This window comes from Cornus florida, unplaced genomic scaffold, assembly GCF_030987335.1.
Source record: "Cornus florida cultivar Cherokee Brave unplaced genomic scaffold, ASM3098733v1 CherokeeBrave_3.0.0_Hap2_Chr04, whole genome shotgun sequence".
Taxonomy (NCBI): domain Eukaryota; kingdom Viridiplantae; phylum Streptophyta; class Magnoliopsida; order Cornales; family Cornaceae; genus Cornus; species Cornus florida.
This window is the reverse complement of record NW_026775574.1, coordinates 82,020,230-82,042,005: the sequence shown is the minus strand read 5'-3', so window position 1 is coordinate 82,042,005 and position 21,776 is coordinate 82,020,230. Positions and strand designations below refer to the sequence as shown.

The 21,776-nt window shown below is 35.8% G+C and overlaps 3 protein-coding genes across 3 annotated transcripts; 2 read left to right on the top strand and 1 right to left on the bottom strand.

Moving 5' to 3' along the window:
- The first annotated feature begins 611 nt into the window (after window positions 1-611).
- On the top strand, window positions 612-16,204 carry LOC132303671 (ATP-dependent Clp protease proteolytic subunit 4, chloroplastic). The gene is made up of 3 exons (XM_059801029.1): window positions 612-1,098; window positions 9,520-10,022; window positions 15,873-16,204. The coding sequence occupies exons 1-2, from the start codon at window positions 647-649 to the stop codon at window positions 10,001-10,003; spliced, it is 936 nt and encodes a 311-aa protein (XP_059657012.1). The 5' UTR covers window positions 612-646; the 3' UTR covers window positions 10,004-10,022; window positions 15,873-16,204.
- On the bottom strand, window positions 13,194-13,652 carry LOC132305221 (probable transcription factor At1g61730). Its single transcript, XM_059802894.1, has one exon. It carries the CDS (start codon window positions 13,650-13,652, stop codon window positions 13,194-13,196), a length of 459 nt encoding a protein of 152 aa, XP_059658877.1.
- A 922-nt stretch (window positions 16,205-17,126) lies between the features above and the next one.
- LOC132303670 (putative pentatricopeptide repeat-containing protein At1g31840) lies at window positions 17,127-20,434 on the top strand. Its single transcript, XM_059801028.1, has one exon. It carries the CDS (start codon window positions 17,629-17,631, stop codon window positions 20,158-20,160), a length of 2,532 nt encoding a protein of 843 aa, XP_059657011.1. The 5' UTR covers window positions 17,127-17,628; the 3' UTR covers window positions 20,161-20,434.
- The last annotated feature ends 1,342 nt before the right edge of the window (window positions 20,435-21,776 follow it).

The window sequence follows — 21,776 nt, the reverse complement described above, 5'->3', positions numbered from 1 at the left end:
TAAGATTTATTGTTACAAGCCTTCAAATTAAAAATAAAATATATATATAAAAAGCAAAATTTTATAAGTTACAAAACTGGTGCCTTTTCTTAGTATTTATATATATATATATGTTGTAGATATTTATTTTTGTTTATATTATCGGAGTTTTGAGGCTAAAATTTTGATTATTTATGGTATGTAAGTATTAATTTATATAAAATTGCAGATTTTTTTATAAGGTTTATTGTTACAAGTTTCAAATTAAAAATAAAAAATATATAAAAAGAAAAATTTTATAAGTTACAAAACTGGTGCCTTTTCATAGAATATATATATGCTTGTTTGAAATTTTACAGCACATTTGCTATAGCTTCAAAACCCTAGAGTCGGTGACCGTCCAGGGGGCGAGATAGCTAGCTAAACATACATATCTGTATATAGATACACTATTGTCATGGGCTAATGAGTAAGTAAATGGGCCGACCCAAGTGTCATACACAATAGAAAGAGGTTTGCGAAGTGACAGTTTTAGGGTTGTCTGGGGCGGGCGGTCAAATCCTCAGTGATGGGTGTTATTGTAATTTCATGAAAGTGGGTTTATAACAGTGAACTATAATTTTTCATGCCTTAGCCATCTCTCTCTCTCCTGTTGCTTCACTAGACCATGGACTTGCTCTCTATCTCAGCTCCACTTTCTCCTCACCCTCTCTCTCCCTACTACTCATTGGGATCTCTCAGACTCCGTAATTCTCTCCCTAAACCCCCTTCTTTCTCTGTCCGACGTTATATATCATCATCATCTTTGAAATGCTCGCTTGGTTCTCAGCAATTGACCTCATCATCTACGAGTTCCAATGCCCTAGGTAGTCTAGGGTTGGGGCTCAGAGAGCCTCATTTGTCTCTCCATTTATCCGCTCCACAGTCGCCGGCCACTGCCATGAGAGGCGCTGAAACTGACGCTATGGGGCTGTTGCTGAGGGAGAGGATCGTGTTCTTGGGCAACAACATCGACGATTTCGTTGCTGACGCCATTATCAGTCAGTTACTGTTGTTGGATGCACAAGACCCAAGCAAAGATATCAGACTCTTCGTCAATTCGCCCGGTGGGTCTCTGAGGTATGTACATGTGATTTTGGTGGTCAATTTGATTTTATTGCCTATTTCTATGATCATATAGTGTTTTGTATATGTGTAATATGTTAAGCTAGTTTTTCGTATCAGTTGATGTGGCCATGTGAGTATCTGTAAATTGCTTTCTATGCATGCAACTATGCATATATGTGTTGTGTTTTCCTTCATTATAATTAGTTTTCACTTTTAAGTTTATATATTTTTGGGAGGATTGTGTAAAATCTTCATATACGATTCCAATTTCCAGAAGTTCGGTACTTAAGATATCTTGGAGGGTAATGATTAATTGCTTTCTCTAGTGTGAAGTTTTAAAATATTTGGCTTAAATATGAACTTGTGCACTATATCTATTGATTTTATCATTTTTCTTTTTCTTTTTTTTTGGAGGGAAGGAGGGTTCTAGTTCATCAATTGTGGTTTTGCCCTAGAATGGTCCTTGTTTAGAAGCTTTGCTAGGGCTTAGGAATTAGAAAGTTTGGAAAAAAGTTAAAGAAGGTGTTAAATATTAGTCCTCTACTGGTAGATAGAATCGTAAAATAGTTTCAGTAGCCATAAATTTAATTGTTAAAAGTATCTGAAATACTGATCCATGGTGGTGCACCAAGGGGGTGGACCATGAAATTGCAGTGAAGGATGAGGAGATCTTCGCAACAATTTCTCATGAAGATTATGAGGAATTTGAAGAAATGAGATAAAATAAGGACATGGTGGCAAGCAAATCGGGCACTGGAGAGGTGTGTGTGGATTGTAATGGCTTATCTTGGTTGCTTGTGTTGTTCCATGAGATTGTAGAAACCATGAAAAATGTTGGAAGGGCAAGAAAAACCATTTTAGAAGAATATAGTAACCTTAGGAGTAACATATTTTTCGTAGGGTCAAGGAATTAGAAATGCCTCAAGGAAGATGAAATCAGGAAAGGCTTTAAGGTCCAATAGCATTCCTATTGAGGTTTGGAAGTGTCTTGAGGGGGGTGGTGGGGGTGGTGTGTTTGGGATGGCTTGTCTTGGCTAACAAAATTGTTTAATAAGATAATAATAACTAATAGAATGCCTGATCAGTGGTGCCAAAAGTATTTGAATACCTATATATAAAAATAAAGCAGACATACAAATTTGTAATAATTATCAATTTATCATGGTATTTAATTAATAAGTCATATTATGAAACTATGGAAAAGAGTGATTGAACAACACCTAAGATGAGAGACTGAAGTGTCAAAAAATTAATTTGTTAGGATGGTCAACTACGGAGGCTATTTACTTATTGAGGAGAATAATGGAAAGATATAGAGAGAAGAAGAAAGATATCCATATGATTTTTATTGATTTAGAAAAAGCCTATGATAAGGTACCTGAAGATCTAGTATGGAGGTTTTGTTTTTTTTTTTTTTGGATAAGTAATTTGGAGGGTTTTAGAAAAGAAATGAGTCACAAAGGGATATTGACACAATAAAGGACATGTATGATGGTTGTGTGACTATAGTTAGGGTGACTGTAGAGGAAACATCTGAATTTTCCATTATTGCAGGCTTACATCAAGAGGCAACAATTTTTTTATTTTTTATTTTTTTGCCTTGTTAAAAAAATAAAAAATTTATCCCATGCCTTTTGGCCTTGATTATTGATGAGCTGACTTTAAGATGAGATTCCATGTTGTATATAATTTGTGGATGATATTGTTTTAATCGATGATACTAGAAAAGGAGTCAATGCCAAATTGGAGGTTTGGTGGGAAACTCTAGAACTAGAAGGGTTTAATATAAGTAGAAATAAAACTTAATAAATGGAGTGTAACTTTATAGATTTAGAAATACAAATGAGGATGTAGTGAAGATTGAGAATCAAGAGGTACAAAAGGTGAACATTTTCGTTATTTAGGCTCAATTATTCACAGTGACGGAGAAATTGGAGATGATGTTATCATATAATCAAAGCAGAATGGATTAAATGGTGGAGTGCATCTAGCATATTGTGTGGGTATCCCTTAAGATTGAAAGGGAAGTTTTATTGAACAGTTATTAGACCAGATGTATTTTTGGGGATGGACAGTGAGGAAATAACATATTCATATTTGTGAGATGGTTGGAGTAGCACCAATTTGAGATAAAATGATAGAAAATTGGTTAAGATGGTTTCAACATGTGTAAAGAAGACCTTTAAGTGCGCCAGTTAGGAAGAGTGATATAGTCCACATTGGGGGTACTACTAGGGAAAAGGAAGACCAATGTTAACATAGGTAGAGTTGGTAAGGAAGGACATGATAACATGTAGTTTGACTAAGGTTATGGCCTTAAATAGTGGAATGGAAAAATTTCATGTAGCCGACCTCAAGTAGTTGGGAAAATATTTGATTGTTGTTGTAGTTTTTTGTGGCATATATGAGTAAGGGAAACAATAAAAACTCCAACTACTATTATGTTTTAGAACTAACAACTAGTCATTTGAAAACTATGGAAACAGTAATAGAGCGAAGTGTCCAAAGACTAACCTGATACAAGAAAACTGAAATTCCAACATGCATTCATGCTTCGCATATTGCCCTGGGAAGCTATTTTTGTTTTCTTTTCCTTTCCTTTTCCTTTTTCTTTATCTTTTTGTTTATTTTTGGAAATTTAATTATAATCCTTGTAAGAACAAGCATTTGATATGGCCTCTTAACACCTACCTTATGTGATGGACTTCTGGACAAGGAACAAAGGGCTTGCATGGTGCATATATGTAGGGGATAAAATCAGAGGATTTGTAAGAAGGTTTTGAATCTTAAATATGCTTACATCTAACAATTCCATTGAGCACTTATTATTCTGCATTTGTTATGAGTAATTTAATTTGACATGAAAAGAAAATCAATGGTTCGAGTTTCAATAGACAACATAATTTGAATGATGAGGGTCATGAGAACAACATGGGGATTTATCGAGATTATTTGAACTCAAAACATAAAAAAAAAGGAGCGTCAAAAGAGACCAAATAGGATTCAAAATTTGTGTAGTACGGAGGTTAAGCAGTGGGAACCTACTACTCAATAACTGAGGATTATTAGATGCACTATTTGAAGTTTTGAGGCAACATTAGTTTCAAAGTGAATCTAGATACATGTATGCGTTGGATGTGGGAGGTACCCAAGTTGAGGAGTTAGATAGCCTATAAGGTCAAGAATCTCTCATCTCTAATCTGAGTTTCCTTATTAATAGGAGAGATGTTAGAGACTTCAAGGAAATTATCTATCTAAAAAAAAAAGGTGAGAGAGAGAGAAGAAAAAGAAAAGAAACAAGGATAATAAAGTGGTGGTTGATGGTTGAAAATTTGATTTCGGGAGGAGTTATGTTTATAGATGTGCACAGATATATTAGCTGTTGTGGATTAATACTTGTGACTCACTATTGGGGAATGTAGGACTTATGGGATTACGTCCTCTACACAGAATCTTCATTCTTTTGCAGGCCTTTGGAGGTACTCTATGGCTTTAGATTGGGTTTATAAGGGCCGTTCAGAGCCAGTGGACCATTGGATAGTTCATAGGTTATTTCGAGGTAAATCTTATTACATGCCTTTGCCTAAAAGGGGTGGCATCCTGTGTCCTTCCAAGTTTTATATACAGATAACGACTTCCAAGGGTTATTTCTTTTAATAGTGATTATTTTGATAGATATTATTTATTTATTTATTTTTGATAATGAAGAATTGACCCACCTGCTAGCCACTTTGAACTCTCGGATGCTTTGCAAACTTCGGATGAATGCTATCACCCGCAAACCATGTGCATCATTTAAGTCCCAAACCTCACCTTTGGCAAAATCCCAAACCAGAGACATAAGGGGGAGTACCCCCGATGTCCTTACCAGTTGAGTTGCCCGTGTGGGCAAAACATAGACACACTTACTTTTATTATTCACTTGAGAACTCCTAAATTTATAATCAGTTTGAAAGAAATCTCCAATAATTTTGTGAGAGTATTTGGTTATGAGGTAAAAAAAGCTTTGAAGAAGAAAGGCTTTGTAAATAAGCAAACTTTTCCATAAAAAGAAGAAAAAAGAAAAGAAAGAAAAGAAGCAAGGCTTAGGACTGAATGGTACTTAAATTGAGTTTTGGATGTCTATTATGGTTGCACACTTACCTGCTATGACTAATTTGCTTAACAAGATCTTGAACCTAGGGTATTGTCAAGTGGATGGGGTAGCATCATAGAGCCTAAGGAACACAATATAGGAAATTAATGAGAGTATTGGGGAAGGAGATGGTTCCTCCTAGGGCAATATAACGTGTCCTTTTTCTCCCAAATTTTGTAAGGGGTCAGAGTACCATAAAAAAAAAGGGTGATGGTGCTGCAAATGATGAATTCGTTCAGTATCAGCGTTATGGTAGACCAACCTATGAGGTAAGACCAAGTTTTTTTTTTTTTGGCAAGTAAAATTGTATAGAGTGTTCGAAAGGGGAACACATCCATCAAAAGCTACACAAGGCCAAATAGGGCCTCTAAACTCTCAAAGAGTCCAAAATAACAACTCTCAAAGGCCAAATAAGACCAAGTTTTATCTGCCCATGGGGACCAAATGGCAATGTTAGATTGCATTAAAGCTTTGAATGGATTTACTGATGAAATCATCTTCCAATGCAAATTATTCACCCAAGGAAGGAGCACGTTGGAGACCCCAACCTTATTGAGAAAATATTGTTGACGAATTGATTTTGAATGCTGATGCTTTTTGTCTAGGGAGCTGTAATACTTTATTTTTATTTGAGAGTTTTGGAGCTTGGAATCTGTCAAATCACTGTAAATCCGAGGTCAATGACCAGCCCATTCTTTTTTGGGTTTCTAACGATCCAGCTAGTTGAAAGACAAGCAACTGAATTGGGGATGGATAACATTTACTTTATGTATAAACTTTACAGTAATGAAGTGCAAAGGCATTAGCATTCATTTAAGGATAATAACAGTCGTGAGAAAGATCTGTCTAGCTGACAATACTTGTCACTTTCTAGATGCATCATATTCCTCCTTTTTAGCTTTCCTTCAATTTCACAATCTAAATCTTGCTTGCAGCCTTCATAAGGACATTTGTTTCCTGTTGATTTTTTTGTACCATATGAAGTACAAAATTATTCTAGACCATGGTACAGTGTGTTTTGACCTTCAATGTGCTTCTTGCCATCCCGTTAAGCTAGTTTATGAGTTACAATTATCCTTGTTTATTTTCAGTGTAAGTTGTTGGCTCGGTGCACATATTATCCCTCTAATCGGATGGTGTCATTATAAAAAAAAATCAGATGGTGTCATTATCAAAAAAAATCAGATGGTGTCATTATCACTAATAAATTCATATGCCATAGCTCTGTGTTCTGCCTTCATGTTAATATTGTGGTCAGTTGGCCACTTTTTATTTTTATTTTTTTTTCTTACTTTGTCTAGCTCACTGAATACCCGTCTAATAGAAGTATGATAATACGTCAGTAGATTGTTTATCAGAAACTGAACAAGAACAATGTTCAGCTGTTGTTACGTCAACCTTTTGCATATGCATGGTTTAAGAACTATATACCTCTCCCTAAGCTATTTTTCTTTTCCTTTTTTTTTTTGTTTTTTTGTTTTTTTTTTTTTTTTTGGATTTTTTAACTTTAACTACGTTGGAAGGATAGTCACTAAATTGTGGTAATATTTCAGTAGATTGTTTGTCATAAACTGAACAAGGACAATCCTCTCTAGTTCTTACCTCAACCATTATATATCAATGGCTTAAGATTAAGAATTATACATGCCTCCCTAAGCTCTTTTTTCCCTTTCTTTTTTTTTTTTTTTTTTTTGCTTTTGAATATGTTGGAAGGACAGCCTCAAATAAAGCAGTACTTTATCCTTGTAGTCACACCACCCACTTCATCAATAATGCATAAGTTCCCCATATTTTTCTCTTTATCAACCTACATCCATAATGTGCTCATCATTGTTACTATGCCTTGGTTTCATAGGATTTTCGGTTGGCATAGTTACCAATTTCTGGAAATGACTAAGTAGATTAAGCACATTCTGCCTAAGGAAATGGATGAACCTCACTTGTATCTTGTCACCTTAATTTAGTATCTTATGAAATCTTCCAAGGATTTGATAGTTCACCACTTGAATGAATGTTGTCAGTATTGGCATTGGAAGATTTCTTCTATTCCTTGTATTATGAACAAATAACATGTGATCTAGAGCAGTCCCTAGCCTACAAACATATATCAGTTTTACTTCTGAAGAAAGGATCATTCTTGTTGAATTTACATTGACCACAGGTGCAAATTACTTGGGTAGGAACCTATAAATGTCCAAGTGAAACCATTTCTATGGTTTGAAGTCCCATGTGAAAGTAAAAAAATTCACATATAACGAATAGTCTTGCCCTAAACCTTCAGAAAGATGACGCCAGAAGTCTAGAACTAAGTTGACCAACTCAACTCAAGAAAGCCGGTTTCCCATCTTTCAGGGTCAGCTACATTAATCATGTTTCCCAATTTAGGTCATAGCATCAGTCTAATTACATGGTACCGTATATTTTTTTTACTATCTTAACTTATTTGTGTTATTTCTTTTTTCCTTCTTTCCTAGCACTGTCCTCAATAATTAGCTAACTTGCTGCACATGGCCAAACCAATTTTCTTCCTATTTACCTCCAATTGGAGCTACTTCAACCATTTCACGACTGCATTCATTTCTAATTTTATCCTTCCTTGTCTTGTCTGTCACACATCCATTTCAGTATTCGCATTTTTGGTGCACTCAATATATGAATATGTTATTTCTTAGCCTTAGCATCCTGTAATTTAAAGTATGATTGGTCCCATAGTTGATTTACAGAATTCACCTTTCAATTTTAGAGGCATAAGCCATCAAACGACACGCCTGAAGTAGTCACCCATTTAACTTATCCCATTTTAGTTATGTGATTAGCGCCTTCTCCAATTTTTCCACCTTTGTGCATATTCAAGCCTAGGTAAAGAAAATGTTTTGACTTTTAATTCTTAGTCCCTCGATCTTCACTACGTCCTCACTTTTATTTCTAGTTTTACAGAAGTTTATATTCCATGTAGTTCTATTTTCATATAGTTTTACTTATCTTAAATGTCTTAATTTTAGAGCCTCTCTCTAGATCTCTAATTTAACAGCTATGTCTCATCAATTAAACTAATATGATTTGTAAATAACATACATAGTGGAACCTTACCCTAAATGTAATATGTTAATCCATCCATAGCTGAGGCATTTTGTTAAAAGATCTGTGAACATTAATTGTCTTAATAGGTTGCTGGTAAACTTTCAATATTTTTTGAGTGTTGAATGCTTAAGAGATGTTCATATAGGAGCTTAGGGATTTGTTATATACTCGATGTAGATTTTTTTTCCTGACAAGTACTCTTGATCTAGAATTAGGTGTACCAAAAGCATTGAAATAGTTAGGAAGGGACAAAGAGAAGGGTTTGATTGATAAAATCTTAATGGGGTTTGAAATCGAAAATCTGAGATATGGTTGGATTGATGACACGAATAAACAATCAAAAGTACCTTGGACTAAGAAGCTTCTGCACATGTTTGTGCCAATAACTTTTGAATTAATGGTATTTCTTCTGTTAAGGTTTGTGCCAATAAATTTTGAATTAATGGTTATTCTTTTCTTAAGAAAAATCTTTTTATTGAAGTGTTCAGGTACAAGGGATGTAGTGTTTGATACCATTCACTTCACAAAATGATTGTATCACACCCAATCATACACTATCCTCCAATATCTGCATTAAGATTTTCATTTCCTGATGTGTATTAATTTATTTCTCATTGTAAGCTCCACAATCCCAATGCACCTGTATTATGCAAAACTTGACACTCCGTGAGAAAAATATACGGAGTCATCGACACATCAAAACTACTATGGTTTGTGGCGATTGCGTGCATCCGGAGTTTGCAAGCCATCCGAGAGTCCAAAGTGGCTAGCGGGTGTGTTGATTCTTCATTTGAAAAGAAAAAGGAAAAAAGTGGGAGTCCAATTTGATGTGGCATGCCTATGCATCAAACTTTTAAAAAGATGACACTGACAGGGGTGAGGACATGCCAAATTATCCTTTTTGGACCAAAAAAGAAAGAAAAGAAATAAAGAAAAAAGGAACAAATAAATAAATAAGAATAATACAACTCAATTCTATTGCAGAGACTACATAGAACGAATATATAGTAATCAAATGTCGCAGTTGAAATTGAAGGAACCAGTAATACTGAAAGTAATTGCATATACATCTGAAATTTAATGTCAAGACTTGTTAAAAAGAAACAAAAAAAAGAGAGTAAAATTTCATGTTTTTACTTGGAGAATGTGAACTATTGGAAGTACTTGTTCTTTCCCACTTTTATTATTAACTGATTTGATTTTGTTGTTATTATCAGTGCTACAATGGCTATCTATGACGTAGTACAGCTTGTGAGGGCCGATGTTTCAACAGTTGCATTGGGCATTTCGGCGTCAACAGCTTCTATAATCCTCGGTGGTGGCACCAAAGGCAAGCGCTTTGCAATGCCCAATGCACGGATTATGATACACCAACCTCTTGGAGGAGCAAGTGGGCAAGCAATAGATGTTGAAATTCAAGCTCGAGAAATTATGCATAACAAGGATAACATCACGAAAATTATATCTTCTTTTACTGGTCGCTCATATGAACAAGTTCAGAAAGATATTGACAGGGACCGTTACATGTCTCCTATTGAAGCAGTTGAATATGGAATAATTGATGGGGTTATTGATAGAGATAGCATTATTCCTCTTTACCCTGTCCCAGAAAAGGTGAAAGGTACACTGAATTATGAGGAGATCAGCAAAGATCCAAGGAAATTCTTGACACCAGATATCCCTGATGATGAGATATATTAGCTGGGGATAATTTATACAGGTACATCATTCTTTACAGTTTCCCTTCTATGTGCTTGGTGCCCTGTGATTTGTGTATAATCTGCATCAACTTAGAATAATATGGTTGACATGCTTTCTTGCATTTTTTACTCATTTTAAATATCTTTTTTCTGTCTCCAAGGGGGGTCACCAGAAGCCTTGCAATTCTACAGATTTCTTCTAGATAAAAACTGGGATTTAACCCATTGCACCCATAAGGTAGAGCTGTTATCCACACAAACATTCCAAGATTCAATATCTTTGATGCCAATTCCCCCTTCAGTCTTAGGCTATGAAGCACTGATACAAATACGAGATACGGATACAACACGACACGGATGTGGTGAAACTCTAAAAAACAGGGTACGGATACGGATACGGATACGGAAAGATACGACAATAAAATGATACTATATTAAATTTTTATATTTAAAAAAAAAAAAAAAAAAAAAATTATTAGTTTTCCATAACATTATGAATGTAAATGTAATCACCGATATTTTCATAAATAAAGAGGCAATTAAATTAAACACAAAAAGAAAAACCCTAACACTAGAACTTGAAGGACCCAAATTAATCGGTCCCTTAATAGACACCAGATGTCCCTTCTTGTTCTTCTTCTTCTTCTTCTTCTCCTTCTCCTTTTTTTTTCTCTATATTTTCTCTCATTGCATTGATGAGTGCCAATTAGTATCTATTTCGGCTTTTAAGTCCTTTTCTTTTTATTTTCTTTTAAACAATGAACTTTTTTATTATTACAATTAGACTCTTGTTTTTTATAAGAATATTTACGATTTTACCCAGTCATATCCGAGAAGTATCCTGCTCTATTCTAGCCCTATCCAACTTAATATATATATATATATATATATAATTTCAGATACTTCCAGCTGTATTGGACATGTATCCGGTTTGTATCAGATACGTATCTGATACTACCATGGTGACCCTGGGGAAGCATCCATGCTTTCTGGCTCTTGGCCTCTCAGGTAAGCAAACCTATTCCATGCAAGTTTAGCCTTCCAAAAGAATCTTCTTAAAATCCACTCAAAGAAAGAATATAAACTGGACTCCAAAACACTTGAGTGGGAAATAGAACTGACCTCACTAGTTGGATCTGGCAAAGGAAAGCCTATTTGAAGTCCAAGATTTGATCCTCTTAGTAAGGAAGAGTGACATAGTCCTAAGGGTTAGTACTGGGGGGAAGTGGTAGTCCAAAGTTAGTGTAGATAGGGTTAGTGAGGAAGGATATGATAACATATGGTTTAATTGAGGCCATAACCTTAGATAGAATGGAATGGAAATATAGGATTCATGTAGCAAACAGACAGGAAAAAAAAGGCTTTGGTGGTGGCTATAATTTTTTCAACCAAGTCTGTACAATGCAACTTGCAACCTTGAAGCAATCAGTGGCACCCCCAAATACCTTATGGGAAGGTGGCCCTCGTAAAAACATGGTACTTTAAAAGTCGCAAGGCAGACACACAACAACAGGAGCACATATATTGAAACAACGATATATCAAGGTTGACAATTAGGTGTTGTAAGTTTTTAAAACATTTGAGGTCCTACAGCTAAGACACCATATATAGTAATTAATAATCTTTATAACCATAGTTATTAAAGGCCCAAGGCGCACCAAGGTGCTAAAGGTCCTTTGGAGCCTAGGCGCGAGGTGCGCGCCTGAGTGAAGTGAGGCGCACAATTGAAAATTTAAACTACCATAATAACATTCATATCTCATAAGTCATATCAATATTCTAAAAATTAATATCAAATATAAAAAAGTAAATCCATCAACTATACAAGCATCCAACAACCATAAAACAGAGCACAAATTTGTTTTCTTGAAAGGCAAAGCAAAATGTGTTTTTTGAATGGCAAAACAAAGCACATAAAGAAATAAATATGTTAACCAAAAAAAAAAATTCTTAACAAGAAGAAAAAAGAAGAATAAAAACAGAGCAAAAAAAAGACGACAGAGAGATGAGAGAACTAGACGAAGAGAGAGATGTAAACAAAGATAAGAAGAGAGGAGAGATCTAGAGGAGAAGAGAGAAAAAGAAAAGAAAAGAAAGAATTGACATGGCTTCGTTGTTCATCTCTGCAACTAGGGTTTCGTCTTCGTCTCATAATCTCATTCTATCGTCGTTCGGTTAACACTTTGACTTTTGGGCTTTCTTATTTTTTTATTTTTTTGAACAAAAGTTCCTTATATCGTATGATTAAGCTCTCTTTTTTGTTTATTAAGTTGCCAAAAGTACCCTTTTTGGCTTAAGAAATTGGACAATCGTATTTTTTTAAACAAATATCAATGAGGTGCGCCTAGGTGCACCTCACAAACAAGACGAGGCGCAACCGAGGCACGTGCCTAGTAAACATCAGTGAGCCTGGGATGACAACAGGCGCTAAACCTGAGCCTCGAGCCTAGGCGCGCCTTTAACAACACTGCTTATAACAAAACAACATGGCAACAAAGAAATTGTTTGCTTAAGCAAATTGATAGTTCTATATATCAAGCCCACATTTAAGTCTCTACTTAGATAATGTTTTAGGAGCAATTACAAAAGCAATGTGACAATGTAAACATAAATTTAAAATGGCAAAACATTCACTAATAAGGTCAATGACTAGCATCGAGTATAATAGAAGTAAGGGGCAATAGAATTGAAGTTCCAACAAAAGTATTACATATAAATTCAGCTATGAAAGAGAACAAAATTAAACTATTACAACCCATTAAACTACTAATGAACCAAGTATGCACAACCAATTAAACAACAATGCTACTGACCTCAACCAAAACCCTTATGACTTGCCAGACTTGATTTCAGCCAATACTAGTTTAGTCTGTTCCTCAATCAAGTCAACACGTTTTAGGTATAACTTCATTTCATCAATCTGCAAATTTAACCACTTCTCCTCCAACTTCTCTGACTTGGCACTTCCAATCAAACTCATTCCTTCCTTCAAGAAGTTCCTCCCAGACTCCGACAACCCGTGGTTTCTCTACTGCAATGACTCATTCAATCTGGGATACATGGACAAAAAATCCTCTCCACTAGCTACGTATACACCACCCCATATATTCTTTAAGAGCTTGATTGACTTGTGCTCATGGGGCTTAGAGAAAACCGGATTCTTGCCTTTTCCTACGTTTTTCCTGTACTTTTTACTCAAACCTACTAATCTTATCTGTTAATTGCTTCCTCGATGGATTGATATAAAGAGACTTTTTGATAAAGTCATGAAAGGCACCCATATCTGTGTATGGGTAATCCCCTTTACTTGATTTGTATTCAATCATTCCCTTCAAGATTGCAATTTCATCTTCCTCGCTCCAGAACCTACTAAAAACATAAATCTTCTCTTCGACAAATCCATTCTCTTGATGGCCATTGTCAACCTTTTTCTTCTTCCTCTGCGGCTCCAGTATCTCATTTTGTTCCGTCTCTGCAGGATGTTTCACAGCAGACTTTGGGAGGGGTTTGGAAGAGGGGTAATCAGATTCAAATTCTGATTCTGATTCTGAATGAAACGCTTCATCAGTTCTGCTGGTTGGATTGGATTTTTGGACAGCTGTTGATCTCTTGTCAACAGGCAGTGACATGGGAGGACTCTTAAAATCCATTCAACCTCCTTAATGACCCTCTTTGGAAGAATATAAACTGGACTCCAAGACACTTGAGTGGGAAATAGAACTAACCTCACTAGTTGGACCTGGCAAAGGAAAGCCAATTGAAGTCCAAGATTTGATCCTCTTAGTAAGGAAGAGTGACATAGTCCCAAGGGGTTAGTACTAGGGGGGAAGTGGTAGTTCAAAGTTAGTGTAGATAGAGTTAGTAAGGAAGGATACGATAACATATGGTTTGACTGAGGCCATAACCTTAGATAGAGTGGAATGGAAATATATGATTCATGTAGCTCACCCAAGTAGTCGGGAAAAAAAGGCTTTGGTGGTGGCTGTAATTTTTTCATCGTTTATCAAGAGGAAGAAGAAGCTGAAGAGGATGAAGAAAAAGGGGGAAAGAGTCCTCCCATGTCACCGCCTCTTGACAAGAGATCACCAGCTGTCCAAAAATCCAATCCAAACCAGCAGAACTGATGAAGCGTTTCTTTCAGAATCTAAATCTGATTGCCCCTCTTCGAAATCCCTCTCAAAGCCTACTGTGAAACGTCCTGCAGAGACGGAACAAAATGAGATACTGGAGCCGCAGAGGAAGAAGAAAAAGGTTGACAATGGCCATCAAGAGAATGGATCTGTCGAAGAGAATATTTCTGTTTTTGGTAGGTTCTGGAGCGAGGATGATGAAATTGCAATCTTGAAGGAAATGGTCGAGTACACATCAAGTAAAGGGGATTACCTATACATAGATATGGGTGCCTTTCATGACTTTATCAAAAAGTCTCTTCATATCGATCCATCGAGGAAGCAATTAACAGATAAGATCAGTACGTTGAGTAAAAAGTACAGGAAAAATGCAGAAAAAAAGGCAAGAATCCGGTTTTCTCTAAGCCCCATGAGCACAAGTCATTCGAGCTCTCAAAGAAGATATGGGGTGGTGTATACGTAGCTAGTGGAGAGGATTTTTTGTCCATGTATCCCTGATTAAATGAGTCATTGCAGTGGAGAAACCACGGGTTGTCGGAGTCTGGGAGGAACTTCTTGAAGGAAGGAATGGGTTTGATTGGAAGTGCCAAGGCAGAGAAGATGGAGGAGAAATTTGCAGATTGATGAAATGAAGTTATACCTAATGCGTGTTGACTTGATTGAGGAATAGACTAAACTAGTATTGGCTGAAATCAAGTCGGGCAAGTCATAAGAGTTTTGGTTGAGGTCAGTAGCATTGTTGTTTAATGGGTTTGTATATTTGATTCATTAGCAGTTTAATGGGTTGTAATAGTTTAATTTTGTTCTCTTTCATAGCTGAATTCGTATGTAATACTTTTGGTGGAACTTCAATTCTATTGCCCCTTTCTTCTATTATACTCGATGCTAGTCCTTGACCTTATTAGTGAATGTTCTGCCATTTTAAATTGATTTTTACATTATCACATTGCTTCTGTAATTGCTCCTAACACATTGTCTAGTAGAGACTTAAACGTGGGTTTGATATATAGAACTGTCAATTTGCTTAAGCAAACAATTTCTTTGTTGCCATGTTGTTTTGTTACAAGGATTATTAATTACCATATATAGTGCCTTAGCTGTAGGACCTCAAAAGTTTTAAAACTTCAAACACCTAATTGTCAACTTTGATATATCGTTGTTCCAATATATGTGCTCCTGTTGTTGTGTGTCTGCCTTGTGACTTTTAAAGTACCATGTTCGTAAAAACCAGTGGACAGGTGCCGTCTTTACTCCACTGCTCACCCAGAGAAGCAGACAAGGGATTTTTTAGAATTAAGGAATAACCCAGACTAATTACTAAAGCAGTCTATGGTCTGTTTTAACTGCATCAATCCTTCCTGCACTTCATCATCATCTTACATTAATCCCATATGAATAGGGTCTCGGCCACATGAAATCTCTCTCCCCCCAATATTTCATATTATATTTCTTCTCTCCTGCTCTCTCTATTTATTTTTGTTTTTTTTATTGTGTATGTTGCCTCTGCTTCTTACCGGCAGTGAGAAAAGAAACAAAAAAAATAGAATTTTTCCTGCCCATTTTCACATTTGACAAAACAGAAGTTTCCTTTTGATATTTATTTTTCTTATCGGAAGAGATTGGAAAGGGAAAACACGTTGAAGTTATATTCCATGAATCATTATTTAATACATATACCTATTATAATTGTTTTATTATATTGTCTCATTTATATTTTCTCATTGGTCTTTCTTTAATCAGGTAAAATGCGCAAGGAGGGGCCAGGTATCAAGGCATCAGTCAGGACTTGGATTATTAAATTTTGATCCTCTCACTTCCCTTTGTGCTACTGATGGTTCCAGAATACATCTTGTTCTCTCTAGTGTTTGTTGAATATTAGAATGATGCAGAGGAATGGCATTATGGAAATTAGATCCCAATAGGACATGCCTTTTTTCTATTCTTTCTTTTATGTGGCAAATTATTTCAGTTGGATGTGAATTTTCATTATGGAATTATTATCCTTGTGGCAGATGATTAATAATAAGCTGTGCAGACTTGTTGCTATCGTAATATTATTTGAATTTGTTCGTTGTCTGGCTCTCTCCCTCTCCCTCTCCCTCTCCTGCCTGGGAATGCATTTTGATGTGATAAGGTCATATGAAGTTAACTGCATGTTTGTAAATGGCTCCTCTCTCTCTCTCTCTCTCTCTTTTTCTCTCTCTCTCTCTCCTGCCTGGGAGTGCATTTTGATGTGGTAAGGTCATATGAAGCTACCTGCATGTTTGTAACTGGTTCTTGTGAAATACAGGAGGAAATACATTATTCCAAATGCCAAGAAAATATAGTAAAAGGAGGAATTAAAATCAAGAATGTTAATGTTGGATTTTTATAAATTATAACAAAAAAATAAATTCTCAACATATTATTAACAAATAAACTATTTTTCTTCAGAAACTTCATTGTAAGGCAGCATTTGATATGCACAGAGGGTATTAGAAGAATTCAAAAAAAATTAGCAATTAAATGAGCTTGGCTAATTGCTAGCAAAAAGAAAAAAAATGGAGTTTGCCTAAGAATTAGTACCTTGATTCAGTGGTTACTTGATGGTATTATGGATCAGACAACAATGAATGTCTTTTGAATTCCTAGATCCACTGGGAGGATTTTCTGTGCCATATAACATTTGAACTTGGTTTATACATGGTGAAAAGAAACTTATGTGTTGTATCACATTGGACGAAACTCATGTCAAAAAAAGCTTTTGTGTTGTATCACATTCGATGGAACTCATCTCGGATCAGACAACAATGAATGTCTTTTGAATTCCTATATCTACCGGAAGGATTCTCTATGTTATATCACATTTGAACATAGTTCATACACGGTGAAAAGAAACTTATGTGTTGTATCACATTCGACGAAACTCGTGTCACTCACGTGTCCTTGTATTATATCACAAAGAATCTCATCCGATGAAACTCATCTCACTCACATATCCTCGTGTTGTATCACAAAAAATCCCAGCTCCTACGAGAGAACAAATGATGTATCAACTACAATATAGGGCATAAGATATTGGAGCACAAAATCTCTAAAAATATATTAGAAGGGTATATACATATATAACTAAAATCAATCGACTAAAAATGTGGCAAAAAAATCATTTTTATCTAACAAAGATTGGGACTAAATTTACAGGTCGTTGTACGAGTAATATTTTTGTTTTGTCGTTCTCTTACACCGGCCAAATAAGAGAGAATGGACACAAATAAATACTCGGTCAATAAATAAACAAAAATAAAAATTGATCAATAAAATAAATAATAAGAGGAAAAGAAAAAGAAAAAGAAAATTCAGAGTGGGCTCTAACTGAACTCTCTCTCTCTCTCTCTCTCTCCCCCTCTCCCTCTCTCTACTCTTCCAAGCAGATGCACCGAAACCCTCTCGTGACCTTCAAGCAAACCAAAACTCGAATATATGGAACTTCCAACGGTTAGTTCAAAATTTTCAAATAATGGCGGCTTCTTCTGCACCATTAAAGGTACTCTCTCTGCTCAAACCCATCTCAATCTCTCGCTTATTCATGTTTTCATCCATCAACTTTCACTCTGCATTATCAGAAACCCCTATAATGGACCAAATCACAGACGCATTTCACCAAGGGAACCTCAAACACCTAGACCCTCTTTCTCTCTCTAAACTCCAACCCAACCACGTAGAATCAATCCTCTATCGTCTCCGCTCAAAACCCAGTTCAGCAATCCAGTTCTTCGAATGGTCCGAGAATTATCTAGGGTTTAATCACAGTGTTCGGTCTTTCTGTAGTATTGTACATGTACTGCTTAGTAAGAGAATGTTCGATCAAGCTCGCCAGGTGTTCGATAAAAGAGTCTGGGTTTTGGGGGATTATGACGTTTTCGGTGTGTTTCACGAGGGTTTTAGGAATTATGAGTCGAATCCTACCACTGTTTATAGCTTCTTAGTCGAAAATTATTGTCGAATTGGGATGATTGATCGGTCTGTTGACATGTTCTTTCGGATGTGTAAGATGGGTATTTTTCTTAAGCCGTTTGTAATGTGTACAATGTTGAGGTCTTTGGTTGAATTGAAGCATGTAGATGTTATTTTGGATGTGTGTGGTGAAATAGGCAATGGGTTGAGAGAAGATCAGAGTAGATGTTTTAATGTGTATGATTTTGTAATGGATGCTTTCCTCAAGAAGGGTGAGGTTGAAATGTGTTTACATTTTCACAGAGCAATGATTCAGAGAGGATTTGTTCCTAATGTTGTTGCTTGTAATAAGATTATTCAAAGTCTTTGCCAGCATAATAACATAGGAGTTGCTTCTGATTTATTTTCGTTAATGGTAGAAGTAGGCCCAAACCCGAGTTTGGTGACATTTAGCACATTGATTAATGCATATTGTAAGGAGGTGAGATTGGAAGAGGCATTTGATCTGTATAATCTAATGATAGCGAAGGGTATAGTTCCCGATGTAATTATGTACAGTATTCTCATTGATGGGCTTTTCAAGGCTGGGAAGTTGGAGGAGGGACACTGCCTTCTATCGGCAGCATTAGATAGAGGCATTAAGTTGGATGTTGTGCTTTTCAGCTCGATAATGGATGCATATGTGAGAATTGGATATCTGGAAAAGGGGATTGAAGTATATAGTGTAATGCTGAAAGAAGGAATCGAACCAAATGTGGTTACTTATAGCATACTTATAAATGGTCTATGTCAGGAAGATCGGGTTCTTGAGGCTTGTGGCATTTTCTGTCAGATTGTGAAACGTGGTATTGAGCCATCTGTTTTAACGTATAGTTGTCTTATTCATGGCTTCTGCATATCAGGTCATTTGAGAGATGGGTTCGGTTTATATGAGGAGATGGTAAAGAAGGGCCATGTTCCTGACATTATCGTTTACAGTGTGCTGATAAATGGTCTTAGCAAGCAAGGGCGGATAGATGATGCTCTTAGTTTCTTTTACCGGGCTGTCAAGAGGGGTTTAAATCCTAGTGTTTTGACTTTTAATACCTTGATTGATGGCTTTTGTAGATTGAAACGAATAAAGGATGCTATGAAGCTGTACATCCAAATGAGCATGTATGATATAATCCCGGATGTAGTTACTCACACAGTGCTTATGAAAGGTATCACCGAGAAAGGGAGACAGGATGTTGCATTGATGCTTTTCTTCCAAATGTTGAAGAGGGGCTTCTCACTGGATGTTGTAACATATTGCACTCTCATTAATGGATTCTGCAAAGTAAGAAATCTAGCAGCCGGATTACAGATTTTTGAGCTGATGCTCAAGAATGGAGTAAGTCCTGATATTGACATATACAATGTTCTCGTTAATATGTTTTTCAAGGAAGGTTGTTTGAAAAACGCATTTGAACTGTTCAGGCAGGTTATTGAATATGGACCAAAACCTGATATTGTGACTTACAATACAATGATCTGCGGCTACTGTTCTTTGAAAATGTTGAGTGAGGCAGTTCAACTTTTTGAAACACTGAAATGTGGACTAACAAAACCAAATGCCATGACTTTTACTATTCTGATTGATGCTTTCAGTAAGGAAGGTAGGATGGATGATGCAATGTCAATATTTTCCACAATGCTGGAAAAAGGCCCGGAACCAAATGTGTTCACTTATAGTTGTCTAATTGATGGCTACTTTAAGTCCTATAATATGAAAAATGCATTTGATCTTCATGAAGCGATGCTCAGGAACAATATTTCTCCAAATGTTGTGAGTTACAGCATCCTTATTGATGGCCTTTGCAAAAGGGGACTAGTGGAGGAAGCGTCGCTTGCCTTTCGTTGTGCGTTGGACAGCCAACTACTGCCTGATGTAATAGCATATGGGATTTTGATTCGTGGTTATTGCAAGGTTGGACGATTAGCCGATGCCATGATGCTGTATGACCGTATGTTAGGAGACGGCATCATGCCAGATGGTTTAATACAAAGAACACTTGCAGAGTTTCAACTTCAAAGTAATCAGGTAAAAGATTTGTGCTCAATTGAAAGACCGTAGAGTCAATCTTTCCTGTTATGGTTGGTTCGAAAGAAGAAAAAACACCGATGTTCAACACTCTACTTGCTGTGAAGTCACTGTACCTATGTGCAATATCATTTAAGACGGTGATATTTGTGCATGTGTAAACTGTATACCTACAATTTTTTATGTAGATGTATTGATCATAGCCAAGTATTATACAAATTTTTGTGAAGTTGGTATGATGAACTGCAAACAACACCATATGTTATGTATACTTTCTTGGGTAAAATGAGCGTCTCACATTACATGCCAGATGAAGCAAATGCATGCTGATATGACTTTGGTATTGGTTTTTAAACTTTGTATGCAATATCAAAGGCTGTAGTCAAGTAGTATTTGCTCGTCTTTCAAAGTGGGTTGAAGGTTCAAGTCCTTACATAGGGTGTAAGGGGTGTGAGTGTATTTCTTATCAAAGTATAAACAAAAATAAAATAAAAAAATTCTGCGCGCAAAGTGATTGTTTTCCCTATGTAACAAGGAACTGCATGTGGTATACTTAAAAGACCTATGGTCTTTCAAAGGCTCTTATTTAAGTCTATAACATATGCCATTTGCCAATCTAGTAATTGGATTTTGAGGCTTTCATGAGTAGAGATAGAATTGGTGTGGTGGGTATGTAATTGTATATCATTTTCATTTCCTTGGTTTAATTTGAAAATATTACGAACTTCCTAAACTATTGTTTACACATTTCTTTCAAATATTAAATTTTTAAAAATTAAATTTCCCATTCAAAATTGATCTTAACGCTTTAATTGTTGTCATATTCATTTAATTTGTTATAACAGGTCACTAGCATGGGGATTGCCCGAACAAGCATGCCCTTAACTACAAAACGTATAAGAAAACTTCAAGATTTCTTCCAAAATCTGTACTTTACAGAAATTTCAAAATTTGGCTATTATAAAAGAAAATTCTACCAACAATTCTCATCCTTCAACAATTATCTTTCTCAATATTTCTTTTAGTTTTTTTCTCACTCAATTATTATCTTTCAACATTCCATGGATCATCTTTTAAATTTTTTAAATAAATTAATTAAAAAATAATAAAGTGAATAGCAAAATAGTGAGTTGCACACCACGAAACATAGTTGGTAAAAAAAGTGAATAGCAAGATAATCTTGCAAATGCACACCGAATGCTCTAAGTAGAGAATATGAGAAAAATAGGGAGAGTGGGGGCTAGCATCCAAAGGTCATGGATAGTCACGTCAGTTGGCCCCACGCCACATTATATATCACATACTCTGTAGATAGGTAATAAGTAAAGTTTCTAAAAGCTGTTTTTTCTTACTTTTTGGTAATCCCTCTCTTTCAAAAAGCTGTTTATATTTTCTCCAATTTCGATTCAAGTACACTAATCTCATGCAACTAACATAGCAAACAATTATTTATTTGCTAAAACATATTTTAAAGGAAAATACTATAGCGAGGACACCTTTGGGTTGGAACTTGGTTCCAGTAAACCATGCGGTGAAGGTGCAAGCTCATCATAAGCACGCTAGCCTTGCTCTCTTAAATCTTGTTTCTTGTTAGATACTGTGAGTCATAGTTTCCCAAAAAAAAAACATTTATTTTGAAATAGAGATGG